A 17,320-nucleotide genomic window follows, 5' to 3' on the forward strand; every position below is an offset into this window, starting at 1 on the left:
CGGTAAGAATTTCTGAGAATTTTTAAATTGCAGCCAGTGAAGTGAGACTAAAAGGGGGGAAACATGCTCGTGTTTACAACTGCCACTTAAAAGCTTCAAATAACAGACACTGAACAAAGGAACCAAATTTATAAGGTGTGGGGTCCCGGTGATGTCTCCAAACACCATCACTTTGGTCTTATCTCATTAAGATTTAAAATGTTGAGAGCGATCTAGGCCTTTTTCTCATCAAGACACTTGAGTAATACGCTGACAGAGGATGCATCATGCCCTTTAAGGGGCACATAAATCTGACTATTGTCCATATTGCAATGGAAGAGAATGCAGCATTTAAATCTAAGAGCACCAGGAGGACATTGTCCCCGCAGTCAGTAGCTACAAAAATATAATTACAATTCAGAGTTTTAAAACTGGGTTGGAAGACCTCAAGATTGTTATGCTCCTCCAGAAAATCCCTTATTGATAGTAAATTAACTTTTACGAGGATTTTTGAAAGGAAAAACAAATAGTCCTGAAGTTAGCCAGAACTGCCTGATCCAGAGCAGTTTTTCATTTATTTTGTTTTTTTTTTTTGTCCTCCAGTCAGTTTATTTGGCAAATAATCGATTTTTTCTTGTAGGTGGAATGACAAGAAAAACATCACATCATCTTGATGCTACAAAGTTTGAGGCAACATTTGCTTGAAATTAACGCACTGACACGTTTTAATTTGATGAGGCATTCTTTTCCTTTTTTCACAAATAGAGCACTCACTGCTATAAAACTGTCTAACTGAATGTAATTGTGTGTGAGTGTGGGATTTTTACATACGCATACATATTCAAGTCCTTGTGAATGCTGACCCAGCACCAGGTGAATCTGTACTTCACCGTATTCCCACATTTTTTATGTTTTGTATACAGACAAACCAAGGAAGTGACCAAAAGGTTTACGATGGCTCAGCTAAGAAAAAAGGGAGACAAAAGTTTCACTCTGCTACAGTAAGGGTGAAAAAACTGCTGCGCCAGATGCAGCTTTCAACGCTGTTGTATTTATTGTTGATTAATCCTGGGAATGTTTTAAATGTAATGTGTATAAAGCCAACCAGAGAGCCGTGTCACGGTCCCACATTCATTTGAAAGCCAGATGCGCTTTGGCTTCTGTACATTGCTGTCATGATGGTGCAGCATTTCATACAGAAGTCCGATCAATTCTGAGATTAAATATTGTTACTGGCAGTGAATGCTCCTGGTGTGTGTCTGCAGCACACCTCCTGTACCACAACAGTAATGGTGTAGCTGAGCAAGTCAGTGTGCAGCACAGAGCCCTGCAAAGAGGCAACAGCACAAATCACAATGTTAGGCATCTTTTACGTTCAATTAAACGAAGTGTGAATGCATTCTTTGTTCATTGTGAAATTGTTGGGTAACACAAAATATACCACAAACAATGTTCCTACCTTTGGGGCCTTTGTGAGGCTGTCACTTGAATTATCCAAAAACATCTGGGACGCAATTTCAAAACACTGTGCTGAGTCCGACCACATCGTGCAACCAGATTACTGTCTTGATGCTGCAAATTTAAAATAACATAAAGGTTTCACTGTTCACTCATCACTTTTCGCTGCTTCAAAGCAGCATTGTCTCCACAATGTGCCGCACATGACCATGAGCAGACCACGTATAAGTATTCGATTCAATGCCAAGGCACTGCAAACACTACAGCTGCGCTGATTTGAAAGTGGCTGAGACTTGTGTAGTGAAAGACAGTGGCCTTTAATGTGAACAAAGCAACAGAAAACAGAATAAGATCAATGGCCTTCTCACACTAACATTAAAAATTTATCATTAAAACCTTCAAAAAAGTTTCAGAGTTCTTTTTCAAAAGGAACCTTTAAAAATGCTGCATTTTATCATATGAAATGCCTGGCAGCTGTCAGATGATCTTGCTTTTCTAATAAGAGCAGAGATTTGTGACTTTGATTGCTCAAAATGAAGAATCACTGCTCTTTATTCTTCTCTCCCTGTCTCACCCTCCATTAGCCATCCTCTGACCAACAAACAGGACTGCCTGATGGAAGAAGAAATGTCATGCAATGAGACCTGAGACAAATCCTTACTTCTGCGGGTGGTTCAAAGTAATGAGGTTCTTCTAATTGAATTATATGATTAGATTTGAGTTCATCCTGAGTGACCCTATTCGTACTCAAACACAATCCAGGGGAATGTGGTGACGGAGAGATGACTCGGTACGTGAATATTCTTCAAATTTGGCACAAACATTCATTTGTTCTCATGGATGAACAGATTAAAATGATGTGTTCACTGTCTTTCATATTATTTGGCTTTGTTATATTCCTGAATGTTCAAGTCTGTTCTATGTTAGTGTGTTCTTTCATGAAGGAGGCATGAAGGAAGTCAATAGATCCAGATATTGGCTATATATTTGTCATCAGATAATCCAACACAATGTGGTTTTCTTAGTTCTCTTGAAAGGAATAAAAACAAGAGTTTCATAGCTGTTCGGGGTAATCTCTGCTGATGCTGTGGTCGTGGAAGTAAACCTTCCACTATATTGCACAGAACATTTGAATACACATTTGCCATAGTATTTGGAATTTTATTGATATTGTCATAAATTGATTATATTTATACAATCTCCTTAAAAATGAGCTGTTACTGCTACTTTATATCTATAATCAATATTTAGTCTCTATTACTGGGGTTGGGCCTTCTTCTGGTCCTGTGTGTAAAATGATTGATCCCGCTGGTTTGTTGGTTTTTCTTTGCCTCTTTTATGATTTCAATTAAGTGAAATTTATTTATGTAGCGCCAAATCATAACAAATATACATCAAAGCACTTTAGACATGGAGCAGGTGTAGACCAAACTCTTTATGGAGACCCAACAGATCCCCCCCAAGAGCAAGGTTCGTGGAGGGATGGAGAGAAGACGCCATGGAAAATATACAGGGACTGATGCAACCTGGTGCTTCCAAATGGGAACTAGTGAATCATAGCAGAAGGGGAGACGAAGAGGTGAGTGGTCGTGTGTAATGATAACTAAAGGTAACTGGCAGCAGCAGGTACTGAGCGGAAACATGGAGCAGTGATGATTCAGCACCTGGAGGACGGGGACAGGAAGAGACACAACAGTCATTAAGTAGTGAGCTGGGTTGTTTCAATGCCGGCGAGGAGGTTTCACTAACTTCATTGTCACACTGAAGTTAGCAGATCTGAGGAATCGACTTAGAGTCCGAATTTTGTGAAAACTAAACGCTTAACTTACTGCGAGTTGAGTGAGCGGCTGATTTAAACGGCAGAAACCCATGGAGATAAACACAGAGACAGGTGACACAAAGTCAAACAGCGCCACCGACGATCGGAAATGACGTAACACGCTCACAGGACCGCCGCTATGTGAAAATGGGTTACTTTTGTTGGCTAAGATTTTCTGCTTTATCCCCGATTGGTCTAGTCTGGCCTAGGCAGAGCTTCATTTGATTCCAATATAATCTAAATACAGTTTAGGTTTGTTTGTTTTGTTTTGCTTTTACAGTAATCAATATCTTTTCACTCACTAACCTGTTGTGCCTCTAAGGAACTCCACCCTGTTTCTGCAGATGATGACATCATTTATTTGTAGTTTCTCTCTTCTTCTTCTTCCTCTACTAAATCATGTCCTGCCAAAGTGTCCTCATGGAATTGCATCAAACTATCAATTTAATTTTTCTATTATATCATCATGCTGTATTATATTACGATTTGATTCTTATGTATTTGTCTGAAACTGGGTGATCATGCTTTTTGTGGAATAACTGTAATTGTAAATTAATGCAGGGGGTTTTCAGCTCAGAACAGAAAGCCTTTCCACTGACCAAAGATAGATGTCAAGTGATCATCCTTTGGCATTGGTGCAGAAAAGAAAACATCACAAGCGCAGCTGATTCGCCGCATGTGTTAAGTCTCTACTGTCCTTTGTGGGATGCAGTTGAAGGACATGGAATTTCTTCCTGAATTCCCACAGAAACCAGCTTATTGACAGGAAAATTTGACATGCATTTGAATTCGAGTACATATGTGATTCTGCAGATGAGGTATCAATAGCGTGTTGACGTGCACTGGTGGGATTGTGAATATTACCGTTGGCTGTTTTGCTGAGCCACACAGTGTAGCTGTAGCAGCATGAGAAAATATCCAGTTGTGTTTACATTGGATGTAGATTCAAAGACAAGGCTGAAAAGCAATCACGCTGCCTTTTAGTTCTTCCTCGCAGGAGCAGATGTTGGAGAGGGTCAGCTTAAGGGGAGTCTGGTCAGGTTTGACTGAAGCTTTGACAGCTCAGTAGAGACCTCTGTGGCAGGTATAAATTCAGCCATTCAATGGTTTGGTAATGACAGAGCTCTGTACAGATCACTGCACTCAGCCCATGGAAAAATATCTCTGACGTATTTTCTTCTTCTTCTTCTTCTTTGTTGAACTGAATGAAGACCAAATAAATATCATGGAAAAATGTATGTATCTATATATATATATATGTATCTATTTTCTGTGCTACAAATCATGCATCTTTTCGAAGGAGCGGCATTCTAACCATTGGTTAGTTTTTAGGGAGATTTTTTTAGATGTCCAACACATAGTGATGATAATGGAGTTTCATTTTTTGATAGAAGTGTGTTTAAAAGCTCAGTTCTCTTTGATTTATAAAATACTCTTAGCATGAATGCTACTTGATTATTATGAGGTGTCTTTGCTTTATTTTAGCCAAGATGACGATCATTCTCTGGCTTTGACCAAGAAGTCAAGATGCCAAAAGCTAATCATAGCAGCAGTCACATGAGAAATTAATCTATTCTTTAAAACTATATGTCCATCTGTTGAAAATAGCAGTGGATGGGCAATGTGAAAAGGACAGGCAAAGTATTAAGTCACTGAATTTAAAGGATTTCAGAAAAGAAGTATCTCTTATTTGTGTGCAGCTGAAAAGTTTGGGTTAAACTGATCTCAGTTTTTCAGGATGTAAAAGCATCCTTCATTGGCAAAATCACATAAATTGCGAAGATTAGATATCTTGGAAATGTCAGCAGCAGGAAGTTGAGTCCGGCTTGAGTCTTTGAAGGATTATTTCCTTTTTTCCACATGATAAATGAATCATCGTGTTAGTTCTGTCAGAGCCTCATCGGTCGTACTTAGTCTCAGACGATTCATGCTTCACAATCATCCATTCATCTTCTGTTTGTTTATCAGCTGACTAGTGATGTTCGATTGTTGTCCTGCAAGTCGACAACGAGGTCGTTCATTCATAATTCACCATCTATTTATTATGGGGGAGTTAAATGTTGTTGATAAGATTGTTGAAGAACTGAGCTTTTTACACTGAGCCATTTACTGTAACTGGATGGTGAGAAGAGGTTTTATTGTGCAAGAAAGCATCTAATGTGGAAAGAGTGGAGGATAAAGGTTGCTAAATGTATTGTATGTCCTCTTATTCAAATATGCCAGCCTCATGAGTGCGCAGCCACATCATCTTGTGAAGAAACTCGGACATTAGAAGTAGTTGACTTTTCTCTTTAGAAGACAACAAATGTTTGAGGATGCTGTTAAACTCCTCATCTGTCCAATTCCAGACTGATTCCGAGGAAAATAATATCTTCAGTAATTTTTTTGCTCATTTTGGATAGTTGACTATGACATGCAAGGTGGGAGTGTGAAAACAAAACAAAGCCAGCGTTACATCAGAGTTTTCTGGTGACTAGCTTTCCAAGGAGCCATTTGATCTCAGGAGATTTTTTCCTTTACGTATGAAATATCCCAAAAAGATTTTAAATGATAATGGTAATGATAATTGCTTCCTGACGTATCTATAGCCAATCTACCTTCTGCACATTTCCAGCGCTTATCTTTGTTTGGTTTCTTTGGTGCTTAAGTCCTATTAGAAATTGAGTAACACGTAGAAACATGTTACTAAAGGAGGAGGAGGCTTTAAGAAGAGAGATAAAAACAAGCTATCTGTATCTACCACATTTTAAGATCAGTCGTATCTCCCGTGGGCCAAGATTGGCTCATGAGATCTTTTAAGTGGATGACCAATTAAAATCAGAATTATCCCGTAACCTTTGGTGCTGCAGTGACATTTTAAACCTTCTAAAGAAGAAGTTATTACTCTTGTCCATTCTGTCTTTGTTGCCCTATCCTGAGGGCCCTATCCTTTTCCTCCCACTCCACAGCCCCATTCACTCCTCCTGTCGCTGCAGTGTGAAGTGCAGGAAAAGTGAAAAACATGCTCTTCAAACAGCTCTCGATTGACATTTACAGATAAACATGAAGGCACTTTCAGATCACATAAGGAAGCCTTGTGTGACGGAAGCACCAGGTATTTCCATAAAAACAGCACCTGCATTAAGCACAAAGAACTCAACAAAGAGAAGACAGACTGGCTTCAACTGCAATGTACAAAGGAAGACAAAACGCACAAATAATTTCACAAAAAAATGTGTAGCACAAGTCTTTTCTTACCTTACTATACTTTTCACAGAATAATAAACCACCTGAAGATTATCTTACTCCACCTCTCTACTTAAGCACAGAAAAAGTTATTTCTCTTTAGTTTATTTGTTTACGAAAACATAATACGTGACCTTTTTTTAAACAAACATATGTTCCTTATTTTAAATTCAAAGATTCTAAAATGACAAATATGTTAAAACGTGCATCCCCACCAGTCATGCATGTACATTACATCAGTGCAGCATCTTCTGCATTCACTTAAAGCAGTTATCATAAGAGCAGGACTTACACAGACAATAGTCTGCTTTGGTCCTTTCCCACAAATAGGTAGAAAATCAGCATTTTGTGTGTTAAAGCTGTAGATTAGAAACACATGGCAGGACATGCAGTGATGTAAATAGGAAAAAACATGTCAGAGGTAAAGAACAGAGCCAATTAAACCTTCCTTGTACGCTGCAAAAGGTTATGTGACAGCACAGTGGAGGGTATGAAGTACGATGCTCACAGAACTTTCGGTTCATTATTTCAGATAAAACTTTTCTTCCTCTTCAGTGGTTAGTGTTTCTTGAAGAAATCTCTGGAGGTCTGAGGTCTTTCCACGAGCAGTTGGTTTGTCTCGTATGTCCTCTTGGAAGGAAGGGTTCATCTTTCTGTGAACTGTGGAAATCAAATCAAATCAGATGTATTTATATCGTCCAAAATCATAACAAAGTTACATCAAGGCACTTTACATCTAGAAGGAAACATGTTTAAGTTAGTTGGAACGGTCCAAAAATGCCGGCAGGTGCAGCGTGAGGGTGAAGGGTTGTCTCTCGGTGTATGTCGGCCCTGTGACAGACTGAGGAGGGCGTCCTCTGCTCTCCCCAACGTAAACCCAAAAACCAGGACAGAGAGAGACTGCACAGATGAAGTGTAGGGGGAGAGAGGTCTAGTGACTGTTGACGGGAAGCTGGTGTGGGTCACACTCTGACCCCTCTGAGCCACGTTTGTCCCCTCGTCCTCTTCCCGTGCTCCTTTACACCATTAGACGTCCCCTGTCTATCGCCGGGCCCCCGTCTACCTGCCCACTCTCACCTGTCCCTGGAACTTCACCGTCAATCTGCTGAAAGGACTTTAAACTAAGCGAGGGATTTTGAATGCTGAATGTTTCTGACGGAAACTCTTCTTCCTCCATTTGTGGTGATTCGACAGGGGCAATAGTTTGAGTCTGTTTTTAGCACATGAAGTGTTGGTTTTGTTGTCACCAGCTGCAGCACAGGGAGCTGCAATGAAAACTCATCCTGGCAGCAGAGTGACGCCGGAGAGGAATGATGGGGCTTTGGGCTCAGATCAGGAAGGTGACTAACACAGAGAGAGACAGAGAGAGGAAAAAGAGGGTGGTGTGTGTGTGTGTGTGTGTGTGTGTGTGGGTGTATGGCTGTCGTCACTGGGAGCTGCAGCAGCATCATCAGCATCACAGGAGTGAGTAACTGCGCAACTTGGGGAAACAACTCCAGAGCCCGGAGGAGCGTGTGCGGCTTCAGCCAGCGGATTCATGAGGACCTAAAGGTGCCGGATCCAGGCGGACTCTCTGTTGTGGAGCAGCCATGGATTGTTTAAGAAACCAACGTGCTTCTGTCTGCATCGTCTTTTTGATAAGTAAGTACAATCATTCACTTCTACCTGAAAACTTCGCCCCTCATCGGGATACTTTATATCCTCTCTAAACGCGTATGTGCGGATTTAGGTGGAGCTTCTGCTGCTGTGAAGAGATCCCATGCTGAGTATTTACTTCTGTATTTAGACAGAGCCTGTTGCGATTTCATTTTACTTCTTTGAAACGCGGCACACATTCACTCTCCGTCTCTCTGTCTGTGCAATGCACTCACCCAAAGGTGCTTTTACATCCCGTCCGGAGAAACTGCATCAGTCCAGCAGTCATATTCTCTGGAGGTTCAGCTGAGAGCCTTTGATTTACATTCATTCACACTGCAGCAGCAGAACAAGGCTGGGCAAGAAACTGGACCTGCAAGTGCTCTCATTAGACTCCCTGGATTTGCAGAATTTCGTGGCCTGTGCTGCGTTTCTTCTGAACCCAACAATCGAGGAAATGATCATATTCAGCTTGACAAATGCTGCCTTGGATGCAGCCTGATTTAGTTTGTCCAGCAGTCAAACTGGAAAGAAAAGTGCAAATGAATCTGGAGTCACTCACAGGCTCTGTTCCTGTTCACGCCACAGGTTTTTTTTTTTGTTGTTGTTGTTGTTGTTGTTTTTTTCTTTCTTTTTTAACATTTTTTCAGATTTGTTTTGGTATTGGCATTTTTAATCAGAAGGACACATGCCTGTTTGTGCTCCTTGTTTCCCAGGCTTAATGTCACATAAATGGCGTGAGTGTTTAGGACCAGCAGAGGCATGTCATGTGAGCATATAAATTATGATGAGCTCACTTTGATCTGTCAGCAGCAGCTTATTAGCATCACTGTGACTCTGGCTTCCTTTAAATGTTCCCATACAACACTTTCTGCCTTCTAATGTTGTGCCACATGCTTTGCACTGACATTATCTGCATGACGTGCATGTGCTGTATACACTGACCCAGTCACAATGAGCTTATAAGATAGATAGATGGCAATGGATAGCTCACTTCACTTCACTTCATTTCCTTCCATAAATACAGAGGGGCTAGTCTCTTGGCTGCTCTTTTGCCGTTCGACCAGTGTAAGTGGCTTTTACTGCAGTGAGCACGAGTGAAAGGAGAAATCCCTGGATGAGCTTTGCCAGATCTCCAAACCCACCTTCCCAGTACCTGAGTCATGTCCAATAAGAAGCATTATTACTTGTTTTTTTACAGGAAACCAGTGAGGGTTTGTTCTCTCACAGCAGCAACACGAACTCCTGGGATTTATTTATAAATCTCACCATTTTAAAACAACAAATATAATGTTTTACACTAAATCGAATGATCAAATTAGATTTTTTCATAGGGTTCAAATTAGGTTTTAATAGTTAAGAGAAACTCTTCAATGATTGTATCTGCAAAGTGACAAAATGCTTAAATTGAATCTGCTAAATGGCTTTGGTATCCTGAAGTTATAAGGTTATAAGGTTATGTCTTCATAAAGGAACTCAGCAGACTGAACACTTCTGTCTGTGGTAAAAGTTGAAAAAGTTGAGCCATGAAATGCAAATTTTTAGTTACATTCACAGCACATAAATAGCTAAACAAATGAGCAGAAACAATTTCAATTTCTTTGTGTTTTTTGTGCTGCTCACTCAGACAGTGGGCATTTATGCAATCAGAAAACACGCAGATTTTTCCTTCAACCCTGAAATTCATGTTTGGAGAGGAGCCAACTTGAGCATTGTGTGGCTAGGCGCAGCTGTTGTCATTTTGGGAGCATACCCCTCACATGTCATATGTTCTGCAGTAATCCCGTCATTTCAGTTTCAGGGGATTTGCCCAAAGCCTCTTGGCATGTCACGTTGCCCAAGCAGTTTGGTAGAATAACTAACTATATCCTTTGAAATACATTATAACATATTTAAAGTTCACAAGATATTATTGATTCCACCATACTTAAGTTTTGCTTTTCAGTGCTGTTCCCCGTTGGCACCAAGTATTTTCTTGAATTCTTTTCTGTAATATACCATATTATTTCTCCCCAGTTCCCCAAAGTATATGTTCCTTGCAACATCCATAGATTTGCTAATTGCATTAAGAAGCAATATTTCCTACAGACATCATCTGTGAGACCTAGCCAACATGAATATGTCGAGGTGTTGTATCAATGTTCAATAAAATGTTTATATACTATATATTATTTTAAAACGCAGAGCACAGAAATGTAAGAGCTGGAAGATAGAAATGAGAGTGATTGTTTAAAACTGTTCCATTCTTCAAGCAATGTGTTTCCAATATGTCTGAAGGCAGGATTTCCATAAAGTAACTCGTTCATTTACATTATTATATAAGAAGATGGCTGTCTTTGCTGCAGTGCAAGATACTGGTGAGATCACTGTTTTTTAACATGAACAGGTAAAACCCCAGTATATAGCTGGATTTTTGAACTCCCCTCCATGTATGGCCAGTAGCAGTGGATAAGAACCAAAGGAAAGTTTTTTTTTTTTTTTTTCTCCCGCAGTTTGATCAAATGCCTTGTTGTGGACATGCGGGAGATGTGATCATACACACAAAAAATAAGGGTTATGCTAATTGTTTATTCCACTTTTGTATCCCCTTTTAATGGTACAATGGAAGCTAAATACCCAAACACGTATTTAGAAACTAAATAGGCCAATGTCACAGGAGTGCAACTGCTGACATTGTAATGGCTTTTTCATTGTTATCTGCTGTATCGACTCTTCTTTAGTCAAACTGGCCACTTGCCACATGAATAGGCTGCTTTAAAAAAAAATCTATAAAGTTTTCACTAGGCTTCTTCCTGCGCCTGGCATTTTCTCAATGAGTCCACGGTAACACTAGAGGGCTTTTAATTGGAAATAATTACAGGAAGTGATGAGTTTTTATTACAATGAAAAAGAGAAACTTTAACAGGAAAAAGGACCCAGTCAAAAACAGGCACTGTAACAAAATGATGGTTTATTATCACTGATACATATCAAACAGAGAAAATAAGAAATAACTCCCTGTGTCTCATGCAAACCTGTTATTTATTTGTGGTGAATGACAGGCCTGAGTCATTAGTTGTGGAAATACAGTAGTTGAAAATAGTTATAGAGACCCTGAGGACTTAATAGAGCAATTTGTACCAAATTATTTCAGAAGAACAATGGGCCAAGTCTTACACTTGCCCAACTAATGGTGCAACAGTCCCTTACTGAACTCCAGCACATTCTTAGCCAGTTGCAAACAGTCACATCCAACACATTTTTCCTTCTGTGGTTAATTTCAGCCTGGCAGAAATCTCCTACAAAGATGGAGGTCTTGGGTTCGGTTCCCAGCCTGGGTCCTTTCTGTGCGGAGTTTGCATGTTTTCCCCATGTCTGCGTGGGTTCCCTCCCACTGTCCAAAGACATGCATGTATTAACTGGCGATGTTAAATTGACCGTAGGTGTGAATGTGAGTGTGAGTGATTGTTTGTCTCTGTTTGTCCTTGTGTGTTGGACTGGCAACCCGTCCAGGGTGTACCTCGCCCCTCGCCCGATGTGTGCTGTGCTGGGATTGGCTCCAGCAGTGCCGCGAACCGGATACGGATAAAGCGGATGAAGATGAGTGAGTGAGGTTTGAGCAGCTGGATGTAGCACAGTAGAAAAAGAGGGATTAACATAGATCTTTCAAATGCTTAAATTTTCTATTTTTCGTTCCTTCAACAGCTGTGCTAAATGCCAAAGTTGCATTGTCTAAAAAGGCACAGAGAGGAGAGTGTGCAAAAATGCAACTTTGTCATTTGCCATTAAGGAGCTATTCCACTCACACTGACTCATGCAACGGCCTTTGGTGATTGTGATGAAGCTCCTGCTTTCCAAAGATATAAACTAGAAGGCTTTGCTGTCTTGAAATAATTAAAACAAACAATTCCACTCGTTTACTCTGCCATTTACCTTTTCCATTTGCTGCTCTGTTACTGGCCTGACTTTAGCTTTTACTGAAATGTGGACTAAAAGGATTTGAGATTTCTGGACCACAGAGACATGACAGCAACTAAAATGTTCACTTCAGGGTTAAATATCACGGTTCATAGTGATTGCTGAAGGAACAGCAGGGACTCTCAAATATCAGTCTTGCTATGTAAATGGTCATCTTTAGATGTGTGTGTGCACTGATTCAGTGAATAAACATCTGCATTTGCTTTGCATTTCTCAGTCCCATGTGTTTCTGTCACACAGCTCTGATCAGCATCTCATCAGCAGAGTCTGAATCAGCTTCAATCCACAGTTTGAATGTCGTTATTCAAGGCAGCATTCACTAGAAATCTCACACAATGTTAGTCAAGTCAAGTTTTATTTCCACGCTGCTTCGATAGCGTGTTTCATACAGAGAGAAACAAACATTCTTTACATTAATTTATCCAGAATGTAAAAATATACAAACCAAACACACACATGCCTACTTTAGAGTTATTTCTCGATAAACACAAATTCACATTGACCTTCAGCATTTACATTATGTTTTTCATTTAAACTGGATTAAACCTGCTGGTTAAATTTAGGTGTGAACTTAATCCTGAGAATCCATGGCATAATTGGTTACTCTATCTTTGTTGGAGATCAAACAAGCATTAAAGTTTGACCTTACTTTTACCTGAGAATGTGTAAATTGATTAGCCTGAGGTCTCAAACAGGGCAGGGAATTAAATATATTTTTACTGGAACATCTCAGGAGTCACATTTCATTCTGGTGTCATGCAAACGCAAATATGTATATATATTAGCTTTTTCAGCAAAAAGTCTTACATCTTCCGTGGTCTGTGTCTTTTCAGGATTTCTCTAGCAGATTTCTCTTGATCTCATGTTTTGGGACCGCATCTCTCATTGTGTTAATTGTTCTCCACCTCCAAACCAGCAACAGCCTGTAAGACAAGAGACAAAGACGTTTCCTCCTGCTTTCATGTGCTGATATTTCTGAACGATGATGTCTGTTGTCTGTTGTCGAGGTCGAAGTATAAGGATTTATTCACAGCTGTATAAAAGAGAGAGAGAGATGGTCAGATCAAAGCTCTGCCTCAGAGGCTCAACTTTACAGATAGATTAATAGCCAGCTGTGAAACTCTTTGGTTCAAGGCCGACTTGAGGCAAAAACAAGTCAGATGTTGTTCTAGGTTTGATTCAAAATTAAAATCATATATTTTAAACAAAAATAGTCAATAGGGATAAACATTAAACAGAAAATCATGCTGACCAATCATAACAAATAAAAAAAAAAACTTGTTTTTTTTTAACTCAATCAGAAACAGAAAAGGAGTAATGTTTCAATTAAGGGCTGTATTTTAAAAGCAACTCTTCAGTAGTTTATTCATTTCTACTTTATGTAGAAATTACTTTCTAATTTGTTAGTTAATTTAGCAGTTATCAAAAAGCTGGCTTTTACTCTCGAATGAAGGTGGTACGCTTTTTTTTTTTTTTTTACAATTGAAAGCGTCACTTTAATGGCGAAAGTGAATCAACACATGGTTTGTTGAAAATTGTGGCTTTACATCATAGCTGTAAAATTATCACAACAAAGATCAAAGTGAACTCATTTCAATCTGCTCATGAAACACCAGAGGTAATAACACAGACCAAAACAATGAGGATATTTACGTTAAATAAAGACATAGGTATGCAAATACATTTTTGCAGCTGAAGAACCAGAGTGATATGGATAACAGATAACAGATTACAGTTATGTGATTAAATAGGTAGAACTGCACAAAGTTACCATAAATCCAGACTCCCAGTCCGGAAGACTGTTATGAATCGCAGAGCTATCTTTTGGGAGACAGTTATTTTAAATATGTTAAAGCACCGATTTGCGCTTTGCCTCTGTCAGTTCCTCAAAGCTGAAAGCTGAATTTTATTAGATTAAGTAACTGTAGAGAGAACTGTGCATCTGGAGAACAGAGCAGATGTATGGTCATCTTTCCTCAGTGATTCAAAGGGAATTCAAATGCAAATATGTTTTTTTGGGAATGAAGTAGGTGTCAGGGAATTATATGTTTGTTTTTATAGGCTGACACTCTTCGTGGGAGCAAATGCCTTTGTAGCCACAGATGGCTACAAAGGCATGTATGACTGGCAGTATATTCCAACACAAAAACTGTCAAAGTTTTTAATTTTCCTTCGCTGAGGAAGTTAGTTAAGTTTATTGCACAAAATCTCTGAAAGTTTCTCCTTGGTGAAGAAAAGTAAATAAATAAAGCTAAGGAATTTATAGAAATAAAAAGTGGTGCCAACAGGAAGGAGACTGTTGGAGAACACTGATTTGCTGCCTTTAGCATGTGATACGTGTTATAATTTTTTTGAAAACTGCATGGCAAAATAAAAATGTGCTGCCAACAGCTGAGTGGTCAGAGCATGGAAACCTTCTGAAGGACACGGCACATTATTGACCTTTGGACATGCCTAATAATCTTGGATGCAAACCCTGGAGCAAAATTTTATAGTAAAATGCTGGGAAAGCACAGCTGTGGAAGGTCACTTGATCCAGATCCAGATTATCAGACTTGGAACACTCTTCTTGGGATGTGTTCATGTGCATTACTCATCTGTCAACTCAAATTATTTATCCTGGACAGCTAATAAAACAAAAAGAGCAAATAGACTAGACAATTTTGAACATGAACATCAAATAGGTAAATAAATAAATCATATAAAAGTTAAGATAGAGTACAAGGGTGCTGTTACGGTATGTTCATGGCATGTTTTTTCTTAGTTTAGTTGCAACTTTTGACTCTTTTAGGAAAATCTCCAACTGTGCAACTGTCCTCTGAATTATGTAAGCGGATAACAACAATATATATTAATTAATCTCTGCCCTCAAACCAGCAGCAGCAGGCTTGAAAATAACATCTGATTTTGGCTGAAATTTCATGCCACTGTACAGTTTCTGGCTGAGATACTAAATTGTGATCAGTGGAAATCTGAACTAAAACATTAGTTGATCAGCTTATCAACTGACAAATCTTTGTAATGTGATTATTTTGAGCAGAAAAGCCCAAAAGCTACAGATTCCACTGTGCTGTTATTGTGAGCAGTTTAAAATTAATATCTTGAAATTTTGGACAGCATTTTGAAGTCGTCTCCTCAGTTTCTGAGCAACTGTTTTCTCTGCTTCAGCTTTAACAATAATGTACCATCTACATTTTGAAATTTCTAATAACTTTTCAGTGTTTGTGACGTTTCCTTTAAAGAATAAAAGGCATCTCACAAAAAAAATAAAAAAATAAAAAAATAAAAACCCCCTTACAGCACACAGCTTATTCCCCGACTGAGGTGGTAATTGTTGGCACCTTTGAAGGAGTAGGTACAACCATAGAGAGGATGACAATTACTGACACCTGTGTGTGTGTGTGTGTGTGTGTGTGTGTGTGAGAGAGAGGTAGAGGGGAGGAAACACAGGAAGAGAGGAAAGATTTAAAGTTTCAATTTCACCTACATCAAGTCATCTGAAGTTTAGAAAATTGAAGAATCCCTGAGCTGCCAAGAGGAGGTTTGATTGTTACAGTTTTCTACCTTTCTGCTATTGTAATGGTTGATTAACTGCTCACTAGCTGGACAACTATATTATTGGATCATCTCAGTGAATTTAGTGGCTTCTAATGCTGAAGACTGACTTCATTCGAATCTCCAAAACAGAAAAAAAAAATGAACCCTTCTTCACTCTTCCCACTTCAGGATCAGTCATCTTGTAGTTTTCCCTTTGTCCTTTTTTTTCAGCCTGGGCTCTTCCTCCCAAAGAACACAAAAGATTTTTGTGCCTGTGGTGCAGACTTGTAACACAGTGCTTAGTCTGAATACTATCTTTCTGTGTACATAAAGGACCAGTGAATAATTTAAAGGGATTTAACGTAAAATATTATGAAATGTAGAATGTTTTCCTGAACGTAGAACTGCTGCATATTTCAACATGTTTCTACAGCAGCCCAAAATGGACAAACCAAGTATTTATCCTGGAAAGTTATTTTAACGTATTTGTTAGTTGATGCCCACTCTGGGTTCTTGTAGGTGTGAGGGCAGAGGGATTCAATCTGCAATGACACTTTGCTATGTTCAGGAACTCGCATACAGAGAATTTATTTTGGCTGTTTTTGTGTTAATGTACCAATTGTCTCACTCAAACGGATGCCCTTATAACACCAGGAAGACATTAATATATTTTTGACCTTGTGTTTTGAATGATTGCTGGGGCTGGTTGATTAGTGATGTCTGGCTTCTTGTCCTGCTCCAACTGAGTAAGATACGCTGCTCTGTCTCTTTGAACTGCCCCTCCTCAGGAAGTCATCTAGACAGATATTAAGGAAACCACTGCACAGACAGTTTGTGGAATTAAGGTCTGCAGTGCAGCTGTGCTCTCACTCACTCTCCTAATCATTATCAGTGCTTCGAGTTAAATGTATGCCAAGTAAGTACTTTAGATATAAAAAGGCTTTTTTTTTTTTTTTTTTTTTTTTAAATCTGATGCTGTAAAATAAATTCTCAGTCTGTTGTCTTTGGAAGAAGGTCCTGCAACATAAGTGACAAAATAATTTGGTCCTTGTTTAAGCATTTATTTTTCAAATCTGGTAAGGAAAATTTGTTCACTTGACCTTTCTGAATTTTCTTGGCAGCACGTCAAGCTGTCAACACAATTTGAGGCTGCAAACAATGTGTGTGTTCAACAGACACTGAGCAACATCAGGACTCATGTATATGTGTGCTTGTGTCAAGCTGTTGAATTTAACAACTCCTCTGAGAAGTATCTGGTTCTTTGTTAAACACTGAGCTATTTTCACTGGCAAGTTGAAAACTTTTTTTTTTTTCCAATATCTACCTCATGGCACCTCTAAAACTCTAAACCAAACAATAGTTAGCACACATTTCAAATCTTCTAATTCTTACAAAAAGAAACTTTTTTTTTTTTTTTTTTTTTTTTTTGTGTGCTAAACTATTGTTAGCTAACTGCTGCCTAGTTTCACATCTGATGTACTTCTCAGCAAGGAAGATAGTATCAGTATTTGCCTTTCTCATATGGAGATACAATACACTGTTACCAGGGCTTGCCAGGTGGAGCAGTTTTGTTCCAACTCCTCTTCACAGTCCACAGTCCAGAAAAATGAAATACACTTTTTGTGACGTCAACTACTACCCATCTGACTTCTGCTCCAAAGACCTGACTATACTCTTTAGGTGAACTCCTTACAATTTATCTTAATGAGC

General features: G+C 39.1%; 1 protein-coding gene across 1 annotated transcript in view; it reads left to right on the forward strand.

The window, feature by feature from the left end:
* The first annotated feature begins 8,026 nt into the window (after positions 1-8,026).
* ltk (leukocyte receptor tyrosine kinase) overlaps positions 8,027-17,320 on the forward strand; it is a 46,235-nt gene continuing 36,941 nt past the window's right edge. The window contains exon 1 of the mRNA XM_029493109.1: positions 8,027-8,122. Within this exon, the coding sequence (XP_029348969.1) occupies positions 8,071-8,122 (52 nt within the window). The 5' untranslated portion in view covers positions 8,027-8,070. The remainder of the gene's footprint in view (positions 8,123-17,320) is intronic.

This window comes from Echeneis naucrates, chromosome 22, assembly GCF_900963305.1.
Source record: "Echeneis naucrates chromosome 22, fEcheNa1.1, whole genome shotgun sequence".
NCBI classification, from domain to species: Eukaryota; Metazoa; Chordata; class Actinopteri; order Carangiformes; family Echeneidae; genus Echeneis; species Echeneis naucrates.